Source organism: Pteronotus mesoamericanus, unplaced genomic scaffold (genome assembly GCF_021234165.1).
Source record: "Pteronotus mesoamericanus isolate MK-2021 breed Mesoamerican mustached bat unplaced genomic scaffold, CSHL_Meso_final contig_116, whole genome shotgun sequence".
Classification (NCBI taxonomy): Eukaryota; Metazoa; Chordata; class Mammalia; order Chiroptera; family Mormoopidae; genus Pteronotus; species Pteronotus mesoamericanus.
Window position 1 is genome coordinate 8,015,611 of NW_026555027.1, and position 20,876 is coordinate 8,036,486.

Sequence of the window (20,876 nt, forward strand, 5' to 3'; positions counted from 1 at the left end):
TGGGTTGGGTCCCCTGTGCAGGCTGTGTAGGAGGCAACCACACATTGATGTTTCTCTCCCCTTCTTTCTCCCTCCCTTCCCCTCTCTAAAAATAAATAAACTCTTTTAAAAAATAAAAGTGAAAAAACTCAGATATCCAAAATGTTTCAGGTAAAAAAATTGTGTTGCTTAAAGTTTCAAATTTTCATTGATTACAGCTAATGCAATGAATGTACAATCTTTGAACCCCAGGCAGGGGAAGAAAAAAGCCATATATAAGGGACGTTACTGGAGAAGTTTGAATATGGGTTGGAACTCAATAATAGTATTGAATCAATGAGAATTTTTCCAAGGATGGAAATTGTGTCGAATATGACATGGGGATGCTCTGTTCTTAGAAAATGGATATTGAAGGAGTGAGGGTGAAGTGATGCCTCAAAATGTCACAGAATCGGTGAATTTAGGTCAAGGGTATATAGGTCATTCTGTAGGTTTGGAATTAAAAAAAATAATCTGGGGGAGTTAAAAACATAAACAGAAGAGCTTCCATTATTATCAGTGAGTTGTCCTGAGAACACTACCTTCTCCCCGGGCAGAGACTAGCCGTGACATTGAGAAGTGAGCGTACCACCGTGGGACACCAGGGTGGGGGGGTGCTCCCAGCCCTGACCCACCTCATCAGCTCTGGTTCTCGTTAATCTAAGTATAAAACTCCATTAGTACCGAACATCGTGGGCATATGTATCCGCTTCTCCACATTCCTCGTAGCTTTTGTTTTCAATCTGGCTAATCATCCCCATCCAGGTAAGGAGAGAAGCCACTCACAGGTAAGTTAAATCCTACTGTGTGCAAAGCAGTGCATCGCACTTTATGTTATTCTCACCCATAACAGGGAGCATTACATTCACAGTTCAGAAAGGACCACACGAGGCCGTGAATCTTGTTCTCTCCATTCAGCACAAGGTAGCAGAGGCTCATGACTTTGAGCATAGATTTTCCAGCCAGACAGCTTGGGCTCAATTCTCCTTCTGCCACTTACCTGCTGTGTGATCTTGGGCAAGTTACTTGGCCTGTCTGTGCTCAGTTTCCCAATCTGTAAAGCTGGGCCAGATCATAACTCACAGGGTTACCTCAAAGAGCACGGGAGTCACTATGTGTAAAACACTTGAAAAAAAATTCCTGGCACATAGTAAGTGTTCAGTTGGTATTAGGTAGTATCACTGTGATCTCAAGTCTTTCTCTATTTTTTTGTACAAAATATCAAGTAGATATCATATATGCAAGGTACCTAAGTAAGCATCTAACTTGACCTTATCGATATTGAGGACATCAACAGAGTCAATAGTTTTGAATGCCTGGCACCTGCAGGGCACAACTTGGCACTTTGCATTTTGGACAGTCAGGGTACAGAGCCAAGGTGCGGGGGCGGGGGCGTGGGAAACATTGACGCTTCTAGGTCACCATGGGAAGAGCGTTTGGCCTGGCACTTTCTCCTCAGGGAGGACGCTGCACCGCTCGTCCACCCGGTATGCAGCCCTCTGTGGCGAGTGATCTGCCTTTTCTAGTAAGTAAATGACTCCTTGACATATACACCCAGTGCCCTGTGTTCGTAAAGGTGACTGAGGTCAAAAACAGGATTTTTTTTGTCATGTGCAGCCCCTCCATGTCGGGCTCTGTCCCCTGACCCTGGGCCCCATGAGCAGGGTAGGATGGGCATAAGCCGCGTGTGCCTGTATAATGCCACCAGCTGACATCTGTCAGGTGGGCCCCGTGCTAAGCCCGGGGAATTCGGGCACTTAACATTCTCGCTGGGGAACAAGCATAGGAGAGTGATCCGGGGCCAAGTGACAGGGCCTGAAGGATGCTGAGAGAAGTGTCACCCTTGGTGGTCGAAGCTCCTTCACGGAGAAGGCAGGGCTTGAGTTTATTTAGAACATCAGAAAAGTAAGAGGTGTATGCTGGGGACCAGGGGTGAAGCAGGCTCACTTGGGACGGGATTGGCAGAACTCAGTGCCCACCTGGAGGGGACGGGTAGATCAGGTCAGGGAAGCTGGTGCATTAGGACAAGTCCGTCCAGGCTCCTCCTGGGGCGTCAGCACCCAGTGGACTTCCGGTCACACAGGAAGCAGTTCGATCCCAAGCCCAGGAGGCCTCAATCCCAAACAAGACACAGTGCCATCACCATTTTCCCGCCTTGAGAGTCCAGAATCTGAGCCCCCTAACGGCCGGGGCTTTCCATAGGTGGTGCACTCTCACCCTGAAATGCAAAGCTGGGGCTCCGTCTGGGCTCTTGAATGAGCGCTCCACACCTGAAAGGGCAGGTGGGCTCAGGGCAGCTGAGGGGAAGGGCGGGGCCTGGGCTGAGGGGTCGGGGGGAGCCTGGTAATTCCCCGACTTGGGCACAGCAGGGGGAATGAAACTGAAGGACACAGAGAAACTGATGACCTGGATGGAGAGGTGCCAGCAGGGGTCGTGTGGGACGTGGCTGTCTGTGTATCGCTCCAGACCCGGCTGCTGTGCCCCACCCAGTAACCGCTGCGAGGCCCGTGCGATACCACCGCCCCACGACCCCACCCAGCGTCTGCTCCTCTGACCCCACATGCTCTGCGCTCACCCCTGGGCTGCTGCTGGGCGCAGTGTTGATAATGGAGGTCAATGGATGGATTAAAAACTTCCACCCCAAAGGGATAGCGCCCCTCAGGTCTCTAGGGATCACGAAGGGTCCCACAGGCAGCTTGTGTCAGGTCATGCCGCTAAGGGACCAGTCCAAGTAAGTAGACCCTGACTGGTAGCACCCCCAGTTCACCATGACCTGGGAGTTCACTGCTAACATTGGCTTCCTAGTAGGTGGTTTAGCCCCAGGCCTTAAACAGGGTGCTAAGTGTGGTAAAACTCAAGCAAGAAGGATGTTAGGAGGAAGGCCCTTGGCCAGGAACCGAACAGGGAGGAAGTCTCTTCTTACGCCAGCCAACCACGCTGGTCACGTGCAGTGACTGCTGACGCACCTGACAAAAGACAGACCATGGTCCTGAGACCCCCAGAGAAACAGGGACCTCCGGGCCAGCACAGGACAAAACAACGCAGTTGGTAGTAGTGTTCCACGTGTACGTTTATTTCTTTAAAGACTGTTCATGTTCCGGCCACATCATCTCCAAATGCAACCACCGCACGGGGCTGGTGCCGGACTGGAATTGGTTTTTAAAGTGCCAAAAAGGGATACAATCGTTGTCATGTAAATTCATCAACACACTAGATAATCACAAGCCAAACCTTTCCACATGCCTAGAAAACCTTTTATTTTCTTCTTCTTTTTTTTAAAAAAACTGTAGCTTTAGTGTGACATTGGGCAAAAAAAAAGTACACACCTAAATTATAAATGGTACACTGTTGATCAGTGGGAGGCTGGGTGAACTGGGCAGGCGACTGCCTCTTCACGCGTGAAGTAGGAGCGCTGAAGAAAAGGAACCAGAGGTAACCTGAGTTTGCTGTGCAGGACTTAGGGGTGCATGGTTCCTGTGCCGCTTGCTTTGGTAGTTGCGCCTTGGCAGTTGGCGGCAGTGGGCTGGGAACGGGGTCTGTGCCAAAGCCCAGGCCTGCTTCCTACCTGGGAGAGATACGTGGGCTCACCACCAACGTCCACCAAGCACGCATTCCGTATTTCCACGGGCCGCGAGATTATCTGCTCAGAAAACACCCGCATTTGGTGATAGCAGTGCCAAAGAAACTTTCCCTCTGCTCATGAAGATAATTTGCCACTTTCTTCTACAGCTGTGGCTAGAAGAACCAGTTGAAAATCTAGATGATCTTCTAATTTGTGATTGGCTGGCAGCGACTGGCCAGGTAGCCATCACCAGGAATCAAGGGTCGGTTTTGAACTTCAACTTGAGACTTGACTTAAATAAAGTATTCTAAGGAGCTGGTTTTGAACAGAGCAACAAGACGGATACTTTTGTTAATGCTACCTGAAAGCACGCCCACCCTTAAAGCTCCCTTTCCTTCCTCCACAGAGACCATAGGCACGGCCTTCCGAAGCAGAGAGCACAGATGCGTCGCCAGCTCAGGGAAGCCCTCGCCCGCTGCTGGTTCCCGGCGGGCAGACACACGTGAGATTAGTGTGCATGAGGAATCGCTTTTAAAATACCATTCTGAAAAAATGTCATCAAGACTACAAAAGCCCTCCAGCTACTAACGCATGTAGAAAAGGACAGGGAATCGGTCGTTTACAAATCAGCGTGTTTTGTATCTGGTGTATAATTGTATTTGATAGTTCACCTTAAAGACATTGACCTTAACATAAATATCCTACACCATTAAAAAAACACACCTGGATACACAGCTTGGAAAAGAAACATTCACAGTATCGATACAGCCCATTGTCTCCCGCGCTACCCTGGTATCCTTCCCTCCCGCCGTCCCCCGTCCTGTTTCGGGTCCTCCCTGACTTCCGCAAAGGCCATTATGGAGACAAAGTCTGTGTCACTGAAGGGCGGGCTCCTGGGTCGTGCTCAACTGGACAGGGGTCTCACGCGTACCCCACAGACACAAAGAAACGTGGATCTCCAAGACAACGCTCTCCACGTCCGCGGTAACCTGCTTGCGTCACACACCAGGGAGGGGCGAAGCCCGCCGAGCACCCTCCCAGGATCCTAGAGCGGTTTCGAGTCGCAGGGAAGTTGAGAAAGCAGAGCCCTTGACGAAGGCATCAAACAGCAAAGAGGATGTTCCTGGGGTCAATCCTGGAGTGGCAATGACTAAACAGTTTTTGTTTTGTATGTTTTTTTTTGGGGGGGGGGGGGAGGCAAGGGGGAGTGAGAATAAGTCAATTTAACTCTGATAAAATCACACTGGAATAAATTGAGTCCATTTGAGTTTCAAGATTAAACAAACATAAAAGTGTACGAAAATCGTCTGACCAGTGTCTTACTTTCTGGCACATAATGTCCCCTATTAATTCTTGCATGTTACAGGTCTGCCCACCACGAGGAGGAACAGGAATCCTTCAAGTAAAACGAAACATTAAAGTGACCATCGTCCCAAAAAGGCCTATAGTGATTACTCACCTGTGGGGACTCACTTGGTATTAATTTTTTTGTAACACCAGGTACTATTTTACAACAATTAAAATTGGGATATAATCTATAAAAAGAAAGTATGGCAAAAAAATCATTTTATAGTCACTTGGTAATTCCTGGGACACCTAAGAATTTTTAAATGTGCATTTTAAGGTGAAATTCTTAACATAGTCTTCTAATTTCTCCCAGTAAAAAAAGGGAAAAAGCCTAGAATTTTGTTTCTTATAAAAGTTTTTGCTCCTCAATGGCTTCCCTACCCCTGAAATACATGTTTAAGGATTAAAACAAAAGCGCCCGAAGGAGCGTCCCCAACGTCACAGCCGTGACTAAAGTCAGGTTTTCCTAACAGCCTCTTCACCCTTGTTGGAGGAAAATGAATCTCCATAAACCGCCAAAGCTGCTCACCCTAAGGACGAACGCTGCTGAGCCAGCGCGTCTCCCCAGAGCGGCAGGTCCACGCGGGGCCGACGGGACAGTCGTGACGACACAGTGGCGCCTGACGCGGAAAGCGCTTTGAAAGACGCGTAGGGGATACCAAAGTCGCGCTTCAAGCTTCTCATTTTTCCCACTGGAAATCAAAACACGGCCCCACCGAAGCGTGGCAAGCCCTGTTCTAAGCAGATTTCAGACGAGCTCCTGAAAGGAATTGGATGCCAGCGTGGGCCGTTTTTTTATTCACCTTCCATTCCTGAGACATAAAATAGTTTCCTTTTTTGCCCTCAAAGTACTTGGTTTCAGCGACTGGCAATATTTGGCAAACCAACCTGGGACTAAAGAGAATCCAGGCAGGTACGTGTGGGCACCAGGCTCTCTGAGCTGTCGCTATTGCCCCCAAGTGCGCTGGAGAGGCGCTGCATTCCTGTCTTGCGTGAGCCCGATGGGGAAAAGTCCTTGGGTTGGCTGCCCCACTGGTACTGCTAGAGCTTTGGGCGCTACAGAGAAAATGTAAAAACCGTGTAAGAATTTATATACGTAGTTCCCACTTGCAAATAGGCTCAAAGTAAACTTAGAAAAGTGTTCAGCATAATATGCATAGGATATATTTAGAATTTGCATACTTTTTCAAGTTCTATGGCTAATCGCAAAGGCAAATGTCTTCCTACGTTTGTCATAGTGTTTCCATTCCCATCGTAATTTCTGTTTACCACAGTCGGCCTGTGTCCCACCTCCCTGTACTCAGGGCCGCCTGCGCCGTTTTATCCGGAGCAGCCGCACAGAAGAGGTGACCTATGCATTTCGTTCACAGTGACAGCACAGGGGGTGGTCTCCTCCTGATGACGTGGTCCAGACGTGGACCCAAAATAATACCCGTGAGAGCACAGAGTGGGTGAAACTGAGGCCCCAAACCTGCCCCATGCACGCCCACTGTAGTATGTTCTTCAGTTCGTAAGGTAAATCTCCTTCTAACATTGAATGTCAACTCTTCTATTTGAGCACAGCCCACATGCTCCAATCTGAGAGCTTAGATTTGGTGGAGGCCACCTCAGGTCTGCTTTGCCGTCTGGTGTTAAGCAGGTTTAGTCCGTTCCCTCTGGGGGAAACTCCCAGCTGGAGACTCCGATTTTCTTCCCCTTTAAAAGATGACACGGTCAGGAAAACCGCGGCTAGACCAGATGGGCGTCTGACAGCTCGCTGGCTCTCCCGCTCTGCCCTGGCGGGTCACCAGCGGGTCCACGTCTCCAGTGTCGCTGTGGAGGGGGCTGCCCCCCTCAGCCTACACAGCAGGGTCCCCGGCAGCACCGTTCATGGTGATCTTGCTTCGGTGCTTGGACAGCAGCTTCTTGTTGAGGATCCTGGTGAGTGTGGCCCCCTTCCGCCGGGTCCCCTCCGGCTGCTGTAGGAACATCAGGTCATTGTGGGACTGGCTCAGGCTGGGGTCCTTCTGTGGATGCCGCCGGCGGAAGAACAGCTTCGCACTTTTCCTTAAAATGCCTCCTGGAAGAGCAAAGCACAGGGGCTGGTCAGCGAGAAACAGAGCGGACAGGCCAAGTTGAAAAAGAAGAGAGGACACTTGAACGACTCTAATAAGCAGCAGCTTATCCCTCCAGGGTGCCATTGCTATTTGCATGAGAAAAGAACACTGGAGCCTGGCTGGTGCAAAGCACTCCAGTTTTCAAGATGAAACAAAAAGGAGATTATGAAAGTAGAAGTGGTGGGCAGGACTATCACTTGGTATCCATTCCAGGGCAGGCACTTAAGTCACGGACCCTAGTCAGAGCGGACGGCGGCAAGCTGTCCCAGCTTGGCCCCTTGGGCCCCCTCAGCACTCCACCCCCGGACTCCCCTCTATTAGGATGGCTGTGGATGGCAGAGCAGCCCTATGTACCCCCAAAAGGATGCTCATGCTATTAAAGCCAAATGAAGGGCCCTGAGAACAATGGTATTCACTTTTTTGGACAAGTGAAATATTTACCGTATTTTGCTGTGTGTAATGTACACTTCTTTGCCCAAATTTTTTAGGAAAAAACAAGGATATGCATTATACATAGGTATAATAATTACGTACCATGGGTATAATAACCCTGTGCTTACTGCACACAAAAACTTGGGTGCACATTATACATGGCAAAACACGATATTCTTTGGGGAAGTAAGATTTTTTTTATAACTCCATGTCTGGCTAAGTCCTTTGAGCTCTCTGTTACTCGACCGCTTTGGACCCACCAAACCTCAATTTCATATGGCTTGACCAGTCTGTATGTAATGTCAGGTAGCGGAATATGGAATGAAGAAACAAATTACCAGCGGCAACAGTAATTTCAATTGAAAGGATTCCTTAACGATCAAATGCAAGCTAACACAGCAACAGGACTCATCAATCTTACACTTTCCACAGATTAGCTTAACACGCTGAGAACCCAGCCCCGGCCAGATCAGCAAGGTCCAGGAGCCTTCCCAGCTCGCCTGTGAAGTTCACTACCGCTTGCATGTAGGTATTAGGGACTTCGAAAGAACAGAGATCTTTAGATCGCAGAGAGAGCTTTAAAATAAACGTGGCAGTTCCTTCTTTTCCTGATAGAGCTGACAAATTCTTCAACTGCCCCGACCTACAAAATACCCACCGTGCCTATTCAGAGAGGGGCGGGAGGGGAGGGGCATCAAGCTTCCTCTTCTGCCCCAGCTCTGTCTGCAGACTTTAGATAAGCAACACTCGCCCACTGGGAAGCAGCACGGCCGTGGCCTTAAGAGGCCACTCACTGGACCTGGCGTTGAGGGTGAACCCTGCGTCCTGAATGCTCTGCCCAGGCTGAGTCAGCAGCAGGACAGAGCGGCTCGAGAGCACCAAGAAGTAGACTGACTTAATTTGCTGGGAGCTGCTGAAAGCCCTTAATTTTTTTTTCCCCCTCTTTGGATCCCATCAAGTAGTCGATTCTGAAAAAATGACTGGGACACGTTTGACCATTATCTGAAGCTGAGAGCCCTGTGCAGAGTATAAGGATGGCTGGGAGGGCGCACATAGGTGTGCCAGTGGCTGTGTTCTTGTCCTCAGGCCCGACGTGTGGCATCTGCGGGCTGTCTGTGTCCGTTCCTGCAGCCATTCAAACCCCTATGGCAAGCCATGTCACAGAAGACCACCGGCTGGGGTGTGCTAGGGGCCAGACCACCACCACCAGCTGCACTTGACCTTGCAGCCTGGCCGGCAGAGTGCAGGCAGTGCTGCCCACTGGTTAATCACCCGGTGCGTCAAATGTCCTGGTGCAGTGAGGGGGCTCCCAGCCTGACCAGGCAACCTCAGGTCGGGAGCCTAGGAGCCATTCCTGATCTGTCGGCACCTGCTTTTGGTTAGGCTTGGCATTCTGGAAGGACATGCAATGTGGGGCTCTCACACTGGCATGGTGGAGAGGCAGGAGGGGCTGAGGGGTCCACTCAGTGAACCCAGACTCTGTTACCCCACACTCCCTGCCCCGTCTCCCCAGGGAATGGAAGTGTGGGGTGTGGAAGAGACCGGCCCACCCCCAGGTCAGCTGGAGGCCAGGGGTCTCGGTTGTCGGGAGGTCTCTCCCAGAGGCCCCATCTCCGAAGCCCGTGTCACGCATATCTCTGCACTGAAATCGCTCTGGCATCCGGAGCCAGGGCCCAAGGGGTGAGCAGGGGTAGCGTGACAGGTTGGACTGCATCTCTGCAAAATTCATGTGTTGGGGTCCTCATCCCCCTATTTAGAGTCAGGGTTGGAATAGAGGTGATTAAGTTACAGTAAGGTCATTGAGGGGGGCCCTCATCCAATATGACCGGTGTCCTTACAAAAAGCAGAGATTTCGATCCAGACACAGGGAGATGTCATGTGAAGGTAAAGACAGCCAGCGGAGTGATCCGCCAAGGAACATCAGAGATGGCTCCAACCTCCAGAAGCTGGGGGAGACCTGGGACAGATTCTCCCTCATGGCCTCAAGAAGAGCCAGTGAGCCGCCATGCCGCGCTTCCCCTGACATGACATGACTTGTCGTGGCTTCCGTGGGGACAACATCCGCTTCTTGGACAGAGGTGTTAGATGAGGGGCAGTTTGCAATTCTACAGGCTGGAGCCCCGGACACGTGTCCCAGTAGCCTCTGAGGGAGACCTCGGGCCTGGCCAGGGAACGAGGAAGCCGAGGCCGTCCAGGGGGGCGAGCTCCCTCCGGCTACTGTGGGCCCAGCGCACGACGCCTGGGCTCTCATGCCTGCTCCTCTTCTCCTGTGCTGCTGGGGTGGCGTCTGAGCTGAGAAGTGGCCGACAGGCATCTGTAAAGGGCATGTCTGTGGGCGGTCACCGGGAGGCGGCCGGAGGGCCGGCGATGGCAACCGTCAGAGGCTGTCACGGAGCGGGGCCCTGCACCCTGCCTGCACTCGGACGGGCTTCCCGGGAGAAGGGGACTCTCTCAAGAGGCAGGCTGGTGGCGTGGGTAAGAGAGGACTTGCGAGGGAGGCCAACCTTCCTCCAGGGCTCACAGTTTAACTCATTGAACGGGAAGAATAACGAGCATAGACGGAGGTGAATCCATCATCGTTTCTGAGGAAAAAGAGTGAGTCTGTGTGAACTTGGTCACAACATGACAATGACCTTGAGGGCGGACAGTGCCGGAAGGACGCGGCCCTCCACGGTTGGGGTGGGGCCGGAGCACAGGCAGGCGAGCGCGCTCCCTGGACACTGGGGAGTCCTACTCAACGCACCTGCCTTGACCATGACCCTGTGTGGTCCGCCTTCCGTGTCGACTCGGCCCGAACACCGGTGAGTCAATCAAGCCTGACCCTGGTCTTGCTGAGAAGGCACCCGGTGGGCGTGCTCAACGTCCACACCCAGGTGGCCCGAACTAAAGGAGGCGACGCTGGGTCCTGTGGACGGGCTTCATCCAACCCGCTGAACGCCGCAAGAGCGAACACCAAGGTTTCCTGCAGCAGAAATGCTGCCGCACGGCTGGATCGCCAGCTCCTGCCTGCACGTCAGCTGCCAGCGTCACAAGAGCCAACTCCTGAAATACGGAGCCTATGGTTCTGGTTCTCAGGGGACCCCGACTGAGAACCCAGATGATAACTCATGGTCTGGCGTGTCACACCCGACTTTGGGCCCACAGACTCTGTCACCTCGGCGGACAAGAAAGGTCACAAGGAGGGGAGGTGGGGCTGTCTGGGCTTTGTAAGCCTGACTCCGTCATCCTAGGCTCCCTCCTCCACACAGCGGGCCAGAAACAAGGCTCGCCCACCACCTTCAAGATCCTTAAGGGGAAGCTGGGAGACAGGCTATGTGGCATCTGACGCAAATAACCAAAATCTTAATGGGGCGGGGGGCAAGGAAGAAAGAAAAAAAAACTTTCCCTGGTTTTAGTGAAGTTAAAAAAAAAATCAAAAAAATGGCTGAATAAACAATATATGAAGGACTTTGAAAATTATTCTAAATTCAGCTTGAATAAATGTATCTCTTTGTTTTCACAGAACCTAACCGGCATAAATGGCTTGTCAAAGAATCTGCCTTAAAACCTGATGCGTAGGCAACAGGGACTGGAAGCAACCCTGCACACGGTCGTCTGCCACCCAAAGAGTAGCCTGGATTTCAGGCTGAACCACGGACGGCCCAGTGATCACAGGATACTCTTTGGGCCTGGGGGACAATTAGAGTCCAGTCTGTATGTATGTCACAGTGAGGCTGTTTTGTCCCATCGGCTAACAGAGGCAGGCCTTCCCCAGACCGGCCGCAACCAGGGTGCTCCACCAATCTGACGGGCACTTTTCTGGAGGACTATGGGAAGGCCAGAGCCGTGGGGAGTAAAACTGGAAAGGGTCGGGGGAGAAGGGAGGGGCGGGGGTCGATTCTGGCTGTGTTACATAGCATAGGCTTTCCTCATAGCAAGGCCACACTTAATTTAAACATATGTAAAAGACAAAAATAACTTACTGTGTAGGCAATTAATTCTGGCTGGCATAGCGATCCTCTTAAGTAAAAAGGAATGAGCAGGAGATGAGAAGAGGAGGTAACAAGTATGCGAGAGCAAAATAAGAATGAAAGACAGTAAGTTTTGAAGCAATGACATTACACACACACACACACACACACACACACACACGAAATCACTGTGCAGGGCACTCGGCAGGGTTCTGCTAACTTACTGACACTTTCGTTCTTCACTGCGGCAAAGCACAGAGCATACACTGACCAGCTCAGCCATTCCTAGGAGCACAGTTCAGTTGTGTGAGGTTCACTCACGTTGCTGTGCAACCACATCAATATTTTGTTGAGCTAAAAATAAGCCTAACTTCAGAGGGGGAAGGTCAATTTTCGGTATTGGCTGCAGCGTATCAATATGTACATTTGCAAACAGCAAAACTCCAGAATTCTACATATGCAGCCACTCTTGGAAACTTGGTACAAAACTCGCTACGACAGAAGATACAGGGGCTCTAAGCCGAAACTGTAAGCTTTAGTTTAAAAATGAGAGCACACGCCACAGAGCCGCTCCCTATATCACCAGTTCAAAAAATGTTGGTGAAAAACAGAAAATGACTTGGCACTCATACCAGGTAACTGTCCAGGGCTCTGATTCCATCTCAGGGAGAGGCTGCGTGCAAACTGCTTGGAAAACACTGGAATGCAGAAGCCATTTTAAACCACGGCTAGATCTGCCCCGATTCAAGCCTCGGGTCTGCAGCGCCTCTGGCCTGGCGCCCTCGCAGTGGCCCCCAATGCCGATCCTCGGAGGGCACTCGGAGCAAGGGCTGGAAGCGGCCCCCACCACACCTGCCCAGCACCTCAGTCCCCAAAAGTGCCTTTCGGTGGGGGGTGTCACCCACCTGGCTGGTGACGGGAAAGGAGAAGAATGGCCACGGCACAGCAAGGGCGGAAACCCAAGGGAAGGGCTCTCGGGAAGGAAGGGCAACGGGGAAGGAGGTTGAACGAACAGGGGTCCTGAATGCACAGGGGGCCAGCCAGGCTTGGCCTTTCCAAATGAACCAGGAAGGCGGGGTGGGAGGTTTGGGTTCCGTGAGGAGACGTGGAAACGAAGGGAGGGAGGGAGGGGTGCCGCACCCTGCGCCTCCTTGCTTTCTGCCGTGCCGGCCCGCCTGCCTGCCCTGGGTCCAGCTGAGCTCCCTGGGGCTGCCCTGGCCCCGGACTAAGACCAGGCCAGAGGGGGCTGTGCTGCCCTGTGGGCTGGCAGCCAGGCCACCTCTTCCACAACCTGCACCCGGAGGTCACTGCGCAGGTCGCAGCTTCCCAAGCTGCTCCAGGTCATCAGATTTGGTCCCTGGGACAACAAGCAGCAGCGCAGGAGCGGGCGGATGGAGGCCCGCGGTCCATCGTTGTCACATGGTCTAGACACCACGCCCAGGAATCGTCCTTCTCTCTTTCTTCTTCTGACTTTCGACCCCTTGCCCATCTGTCCCTGCTCTGCTCCGGCCAGGTGGTGGGTCCCGGGGGAGAAACATGAAGTGAACGGGACAGAGTGGGCAAGGAGGGATGCAGGTTCCCAAGCTCAGCCTCGCGGACATGGGACCACGGGATGCTGCTGGGGGCGTCCTGTGCACTGCGGGGTGCAGAGCAGCACCCCCACTCTCAGTTATGACAATGGGAACTGTCTCCAGACACTACTAATGTCCCCTGGGCTCAGTCGCCCTGTCTGAGAACCACAGGTCCAGGGCACCAAGAACAAAGGAGCGGAGCGGCCGAGGCAGGACAGCTGACCAGGGTCCTGCCTGGGATTTCCTGACATCTACAGGCTTGGGGAGCGAGTCACACCATCACTTCCAGCGTGGCTCAGGTCCCCAACGCTGTCTCCCTCACTGGGGTCCCCTCCCTGCCTGGCAGGTGGGGCTTGGTGGGGGAGGGCACCCACGGTGGGCACACCCTACATCCCTGTGTACGGAGGGGGAGGCCGCGCCTCCGTGAGCCCTGAAGCCTCACATCTGGAACCGACCCCCGGCCCTGCATGCCATGCCCTCAGCAAGTGAGAAAATCCACCAATTTAAAGCGCTGACTTAGAGCTGATGGAAAACCAGGGATCAGCCTAATGCAATGGGTGCCTCATCACGACAGACATCCTAAGCTAATCAGGTAACCGTCTCCCCGTGGGGTGGTTTAGGGTCCAGCGGTGAGGTGTGGTTTGGTTTTAACTTGGTGGGGGAGGGTCCGAGAGGCACAAATAAGCAGGGGTGCTGGTCTCCGCACTGCGGGAGCCCAGTCTCTGCCTGGCTTTGTTCTAGACAGTTCCACCCTGGGTTGGGGGCAGACAGAGGAGGGGAGCCTCTGGCATGAACACAAACTGCCCACAGAGGGCTCAGACCTTCAGCGCAGGCGTGGGTGCCGGTGGGGGCGCTGCGGCGGGATGGATCGTAGAGAAGGGAAAGGAAGCAGACAAGCAGAATGAACGTGGGAACTACCCTAAGAGCAAAGTCATCGGCTAGGAGTTGGGGGTGCAGGGGTCAGGTACCTTTATGCTTTTTGGGAGCACCTGGCTCCCAGGCGCTCAGGGAGCTCTCCGACAGCTCGTCCCCTTCGGGGTCCAGTGCAGCTTGGTTGTCCCATGCCTCGGACTGTGACTCCTTCTCCAAGTCCCAGGAGGCCAGCTCACGACTCTGGGGCTCCAGGGCCGGCGGGGCCAGGGCAGAGGCCTCCTCCTCGGGCGGGGCAGAGGCCGACGCCAATTCCGGCTGGGATGAGGTGTTCCCCTCGTGGGTGCTGTCCATGGAGGCCGCATAGTCCAGCATCATGGCGGCGTCATTGTCCTGAGATAGAGAGGTCTGTCCAGGGAGAGAGAAATAGCGTGAGGGGAGACGACAGAGACACGTGGAAAAGGAAGCCCCATCCAAACATCCGGACCGATTTCAGAGTGTCAGAGAGGCCCCGGCCCCCCAGAAGAAAGGTCATTTAACGTGGCAGCTGCATGACGGAGGGGGGGAGGGGCGAGGGAGGGGGTCCTGAAACGCTGCCCTCGCAGGTGTTCCCTGGAGCAGAGGGGCGTGGCCTGAGTTTGCAGTGTGGGAGGCGGTCCCGAGGAGGTGCCTGACATCATTCCTCCAGCAGACAGGCCAGCAAGGAGACCCGAGGGCAGCCCCAGAGGCGAGAGGGAAAAGTGGGCTCGTCCTTCTAAGCCCCGGAGAGCACGCAGGGCAACCCAGGGAGTGACCTCCTCGGAGCCTCGGGTTCAGTTCACCTTCGCATCTTCTTTTCTACAGCATTTTTATTTTTTCTGAATGTGGAAACTAATCAGTACATACCTTGTACCCTAAGAATTATACTTGTGTGCAAAACCTGCATAGGTGCTGAACTAACTAGTGGGGCTGGGAGTCAGGAAAGGGGCTCATTGGAGGGTGGTAAGTGACTGTGGGGGGGACACTGGGGGGAGGGGCGTCCGTGGGGGCTGGCCTGTGGTTCTTGATCAGGGAGAAGCTGCACAGGGGCGTCTGCTTAGGGACAATAGACAGCTGCACTTTTCTGGTTCAAGTGAAAGAGCCCACTGACTCAAGGTTGGACAATTTGTGCATCAGGAGAAATAATAACAACATGAAATGTTAAGATCCATGAGTTCCTAATGATTCTGAAACAAAACCTTAAAGGAAATGGTCACAAGTCTCATCCTTATTTTATTCACCTGCGTTCACAACAAAAACACCACCACACAGCTCTTGGGTCTGGGAGCTTCCAGGGACGCCATCACCGCCTGCTGGCTGTTGCTGGAAGTGCATGCAGGAAACCCAGAGAGGCATGACCTGGCTCTTGCGTGATGCTGTCTGAGCAGGATGGGACCTGAGCACTGGCCACCCATGTCCGAGTTTAATGGCAACACTGATGACTCGCCTCTGGCACTGCCCGTGACCCATTCTGGCCTTTCTCCTGGTAGCTGAGAGGTCGATTTTCAGCACGCACACACACTCCCGTCCCACCCTCTAGCTGCCCTCAAAGAATCAACTGGCCCTCAGGGTTCAACAACTCTCCCTCCCACCACTGTTCACATTCTCCTTGTTCACTCTGGAATGTTAAGAAAGAGTAAGGGACTATCACAGGGCCGCTCAGCCTGAGGGGCGGGCCTCTCCGGCAGCCCCGCCGGCCTGGCCCCCACGGGGATGGCCTCCCCCCCGCCCCCCACCACATGCTCTGGACTAACATCACAGAGCAGGAGAAGGAAGGGGATCAGGATATGTGCAAAAACAAGCTAGTTTCTCTCTGATTGCGAAAAGCATAAAGCATTCATTGCAAAAAAAGGTAAAATGGTTTGGAAATGTGTCATGTGGAAAGCGAAAGTCTCCCACAATCGAGCCGCGATAAGGGTGCGGGTTCTGACCCCAAGGGGAGTCTTACATCATGCCCGCCTTTCTTTTTCAATAACGTTTCTTCAAATGATTCACCCGCCCCGCGACACCCAAAGACAACCTCGGTCAGAAACAGTCACATTTCCTTCGTAAACAGGATAAGATGCGTGGATGAAATACCAAGAATCGCCCCCTTGCTGAGCGAGGGGCGTAGCCCGGCTTTTGTAAACAGAATTTTCTGGGTGTTGGTGGAGAGCCGGGGCCGACGCCCGCCCGGGGAGGGCCCGCGGGCGTGGACAGACGCCGGCACCGCGCGGAGAGACGCACCTTGGAGATCCCTGATATGATGATGGTGCTCTTCTTCCGCGGCGAATTCAGCTTCAGCTTCGAGGACTCGCGCAGCTGTCGGATGGCCACTTCGGCCACCGGGTCCGAGCCGTTCAGCACCAACAGTTCTGTGGGGGGAGGGCAGCGTGACACCTTAGCCAAAACTGAAACTGTTGCGGACCCTCCGTGCACAGCCGATCCCCTGGGTGTGTGTGGGTTATTCCTTGATGTGGGAGACAACAACGACCGCCGGTAAACCAACGGAGGACCGCTAACCTTTTGGTCTGTGAAGGGCAGTACGGTCCCTCCTCCTCCCTGGCAAGACTGGTGAACCACACACTAGTGTCCAGGCCACAGAGGGCCAGCGCAGGCAAGTGGTTCCTTCCTCCCACGGTGACTGCCACCCACAGCCAACATCTGGGGACGCTCCACATGTACCAGGCGCCGTGCCGCGGGCTTTGCACATTATCTTATTCCACTGCCCCCCCAAACCCTGAAATAGGTGCTTTCTAAATCCTCACTTGAGAAATGGGGTCACGTCAGGCAGCCAGGCCAGCGGCAGAGCGGAGATGCCCAGCCGCGTGTCGCGGGCTCAGAGCTGACGCCGAGAACTCACACACAGCTGCTCGAGTAACATTAAAATGACCAAATATTCCAGGCCTGCAGATGACAGATGCTGCCATTTCAAAGGGTGCGGTGACAGAATGAACGCAGCCCAGAACTGCGAGGCCGTGACCCTCAGTGAGAAGAGAGGGTCGCGAGGAGGGGCGTAAGGAGGACGCTTCAGGAGAGACGGTGCCGCAAGCCCCAGTGACTCCAAGGGGCAGGTGTGGGAGTGCCACCTCCACACGCCAAGTCCCACGCTGTCCTCAAAGGCCCTGCCAAGGTGGCAGGTGGGCCTGAGAAAGCTGCTGTGGCCCTGGATTCACAGCGCGGGCGGATCCTGGGGGCGGGAGCGCCAGCCCCAGATCCTGCCCAGGGGGAGGAACCCCGCAGGGTCGGGGGGTGGGGTGTGCTGCCATGGGCAGAGGCTGAGAGACAGCCTGCGGGGGAGGGCAGCCAGCCAAAGCGGCAGCCCTGCCTGGGTCCAGGAGGCTGCGGCCGGGGGGACCCACTGGGGCTCTATCCCAAGGGTCACGAACACTCCCACGGGGCAGAGACCGTTTTCCACGTCCACCAGGCCAGGGGGCTGCAGAACCATCCTAAGACAGCACCTGTCAAATGAGAACTCTCCCCACCCTGCCTGCGCCTCCTTGCCTCACCCTTGACCTTGGCAAGGCGAGAAACAGACTCAGTGAGCAAGGCAGGGAGCGGGAACAAAGCTGCCAGCCTTCCCATTCTCTGATCACAGGTTCCAACGTTTAGATTGTGATGTGATTTAAAGAGACAGTAACACATATCTTTAAAGACAATTATTACCTGAAAGTGAACATAAACTTGGGAAATTGGAATCTGGGATTCTGGGAGAAAACCACTCCTATATAACAGGTTTCATGGGACAGTGGAGGTAAAAATTAAGGTGGTTTTTTGATTTTGTCCCGAGTCCTTCTTCCTTTAGGCTACTCATGTAACTGGTATGTCGAGCAACAGAAGAAAACAATATTCAGGAATCTCATAAAGTGAGGCGGAAGCTGGGTTTTATGTTAATTTACATAAAGTACAGCACCCCCTTAGTCACAAGCAGGCTGCCAACGATCCATTTCTGTTTGCCTCTTCTTCCAGGTTTTTACTTATTACTCACACCACTCCCCCAGCTCCCAAAGGGAACGCTCGCTGGCTCGCTGGCTCGCTCCCCATCCGGTGAGTGCTGCAGGCGCGCTTTCCCGTTACCTGTGTCTGAAGACGACAAGGTCTTGCTGACAGGCGCGCCGTGGCAGGGGATGGCTTGGATGGAGATGTCCTTCTCGATCACCCTCACCTTGACAGGCGTCCGCAAGGGAGACTCTGCCGGGGACAAATCCTGGTTACAATGGCCCCCAAAAGTGGTCTGAATCCAGCAACCAGGAAGTGAGTTCACACCTCATTTCAGCGCTATCACACGTCATTGGGTAAGGCGCAGGCCGAACCTCAAGATTTTTTAATAATCTCTCTTATTGTTTTCTTTTTGGGGGTGGGGGGAGGTGCCAAAAAGGAAGCTCAAGTTTAAATAAAATTTCAGGAGTGTTTTAATTAAGGGAGAATTTCATGTTCTGTTTTGTGTTGAAGAACTGTGCCAAGCAGCCCTGGCTGGCGTGGCTCAGGGGACTGAGCGCCAGCCTGCGAACCAAAGTGTCGCCGGTTCGATTCCCAGTCAGGGCCCACACCTGGGTTGTGGGCCAGGTCCCCAGTACGGGGCGTGCGAGAGGCAACCACACATTGCTGTTTCCCTCTCTTTCCCTCCCTTCTCCCTCTCTAAAAATAAATAAATAAAACCTTTAAAAAAGAAAAAGAACTGTCCCAAACAATCTATTCTGGAAAGATACTTCTGTATAGGCAGAAGCAGTACATGTAAGGGGTCATGCATGTAAACCAAGGCAGTGGGTGTGAGGACAGATACCGTATTCAGCCACGTCTGAAATGACTGCACACCAACCTTCTAACGCATTATTTTTAGCGTAGGAAACTCCACAGTGACTACATCCATCCAGTGCTTCAAGAGCGTGTGCTGTCCCCACTTAAATGTCCCAGAGTTCTTAACTGAGCTAGCTGTTTCATGCAGTATCTCAATTTTAGCTTCAAAATACACTGCAGGGTGGACACTTGCTCCAGCTTGTCATTTATTTGACAAAATAGATAATTTTCTTAAAAAAAAAAAAAAGCCACACAACCACCTTGCCAACCACCCCGCCCGCCCCTGTGCCACAAGACAGTCACAACAATGACCCCACACCCGGGGTCCCCGGCGTTCCCTGGGGCCAGTGTTTGCAGGGGGGCAGGACTTGACAGTTTTCACGGGCAGACTGTTCCGTCCTCTCACCAGAGCTCAGCGGTGACGCCCTCCCCGTGTCGAAGCGAGGCTTGGTTTTCACGGCCGTGACAGTAGTGACAACAGTCCCGCAGGGCATCACCGTGCGGTCTTTTTCTATCTTGGCAGCGGGCACGGGCGGAGGGGTCTGCCAGGGTTTCGCTTCGGTGGGTTCCACGTAACAGAACTGCGGAGAAGGCGGGTTGTGTTTTGGTGGTCAGTGCGGAGACCACCCCTGACTTCCTCAGTCAGCGTCGGGTGAACTGCAATTACTATTAGAATGAATCCGGGTCCCCCCCCCCGAAATTGACAGAGGACAATGAGACCCACGCTCAAACCCAGCCACACAACACGTGCGGTGGGGACAGAAGCTGGAGGGGCAAACAAAATAGCAGCCCTTTCTCAGCTAGGCCCGTGGGAAACGGCCTCGGGGAGTTATTTTGCACAGCAGACAACCCGACCAGGCCGTGGGCTGCAAGGGTCACGGTCACATCTAGAAATGCACAGCTCTTCTCAAATGAGCTTCTTGTTTCACATTCAAGCCAAAACAAGACTGACAGACACAAATGGAGGTGTTCCTCCTCTTACGTGGGAACGTGGCCACATACCTCTGCGGTGACCGAGCCCAGCACCGAACTGCCCACCGAGGGTCCACTGGTCAGGGTAAAGCTCTGGGGCCCAGAGGGCTGCTTCTTAAACAAATCTAAAGGGACAGTCGTCGTTGCCAGCAGAGCTGAAAAGATTGGACACACGCAGTGAGTGCGGTGGATGTTTCCACAACAGCAGAACGGGCGGCGGGGCCAGTACGACAGACTGACTCCTGATCATATCCTGTTCACCTGAAAACACTCGACAAATGTCAAGGTCAAAACGACAAAGGAGGCGAAGAGAGGAGATGATTATGGGCAAAGTCTGGACCCGTACTGGGGTGGACAACAGCTGTGCTGAAGGTCAGCACCAGGGGGTCCGTGGACAAAAAGGGGGACACTGGATTAAAGAGCTGGATCGGTGTCTATTCGGGAAGCTGATATAACTGTACCATGGATGCATGAGGACACCCCACACTTAAGAATTTAGGGGCAAAAGGGCCATGGTGCATAGAGGCACCTTCAAATGCCCCACCCAGTTGCCCTCATGTGTGTGTCGAGAGAGATCCCACACGCGCAAGCAGGGGTGACCAAGTGCGAGCACAAATAATAAAGGAAACGGGGCAAATGGTAAAATGCGTGTCTGAGTAAAGGCTCTATGGTGGTTCTTTGTTCTGTTTTTTTGTTTGTTTGTTTAAGTTTGGAATTTCACAGTGCGCATCCGGCTAGACCGGAATGACATGCCTGCAGAGCCAACAGCAGTGGGGCCCCCGGGGTAACCTAGGGGTCATCCCTCTCCAGGCAAACCATGGCCCCTCTTAGCTCTCCAGGCAAACCATGGCCCCTCTTATCTCCGGTGCAGCCCAGTTATCTCGTATCTCCAGGCCACAGGCCCAGGGAGCTGCCTGGGACTCCTGCAAACGAGCAGAGGCCTGAATGGCTTCTTCCTGTCTTTGTGCTGTTAGAGGATCCGCAGGTGGCTTGGGTGCCTCTCTGGCTAAGCCAGGTGAGACATGCCCCCCACTTCTTGACATGTTTATAAGGATTTTTAAAAATCTAATAAATATTAAAATTACTGACCTACACGCAGGCACACTCACTTACACAGGTTCCCATTCGCTTGAGTGATTTTTTTTTTTCTTTTTGACCTCTAATTGTTGCATTCTTATAACTCAAGCGTGTGTTCCACTTGAGCAGCTGTGGCTTCTTGTACAAGAAAAAGCCCGTTGGAAGAGACAGAAAGTAGACTGCGGTG

The 20,876-nt window shown here is 53.2% G+C and overlaps 1 protein-coding gene across 2 annotated transcripts in view; it reads right to left on the minus strand.

The window, feature by feature from the left end:
- Positions 1-3,082: 3,082 nt before the first annotated feature.
- The window catches only part of C2CD2 (C2 calcium dependent domain containing 2), a 48,419-nt gene continuing 30,625 nt past the window's right edge, over positions 3,083-20,876 (minus strand). For both annotated transcript variants that reach the window (XM_054578631.1, XM_054578622.1), the window contains exons 9-14: positions 19,643-19,767; positions 19,047-19,221; positions 17,921-18,034; positions 16,091-16,218; positions 13,945-14,254; positions 3,083-6,986 (exon numbers count right to left, since the gene is read on the minus strand). In XM_054578631.1, the coding sequence (XP_054434606.1) occupies positions 6,766-6,986; positions 13,945-14,254; positions 16,091-16,218; positions 17,921-18,034; positions 19,047-19,221; positions 19,643-19,767 (1,073 nt within the window). In that variant the 3' untranslated portion in view covers positions 3,083-6,765. The remainder of the gene's footprint in view (positions 6,987-13,944; positions 14,255-16,090; positions 16,219-17,920; positions 18,035-19,046; positions 19,222-19,642; positions 19,768-20,876) is intronic.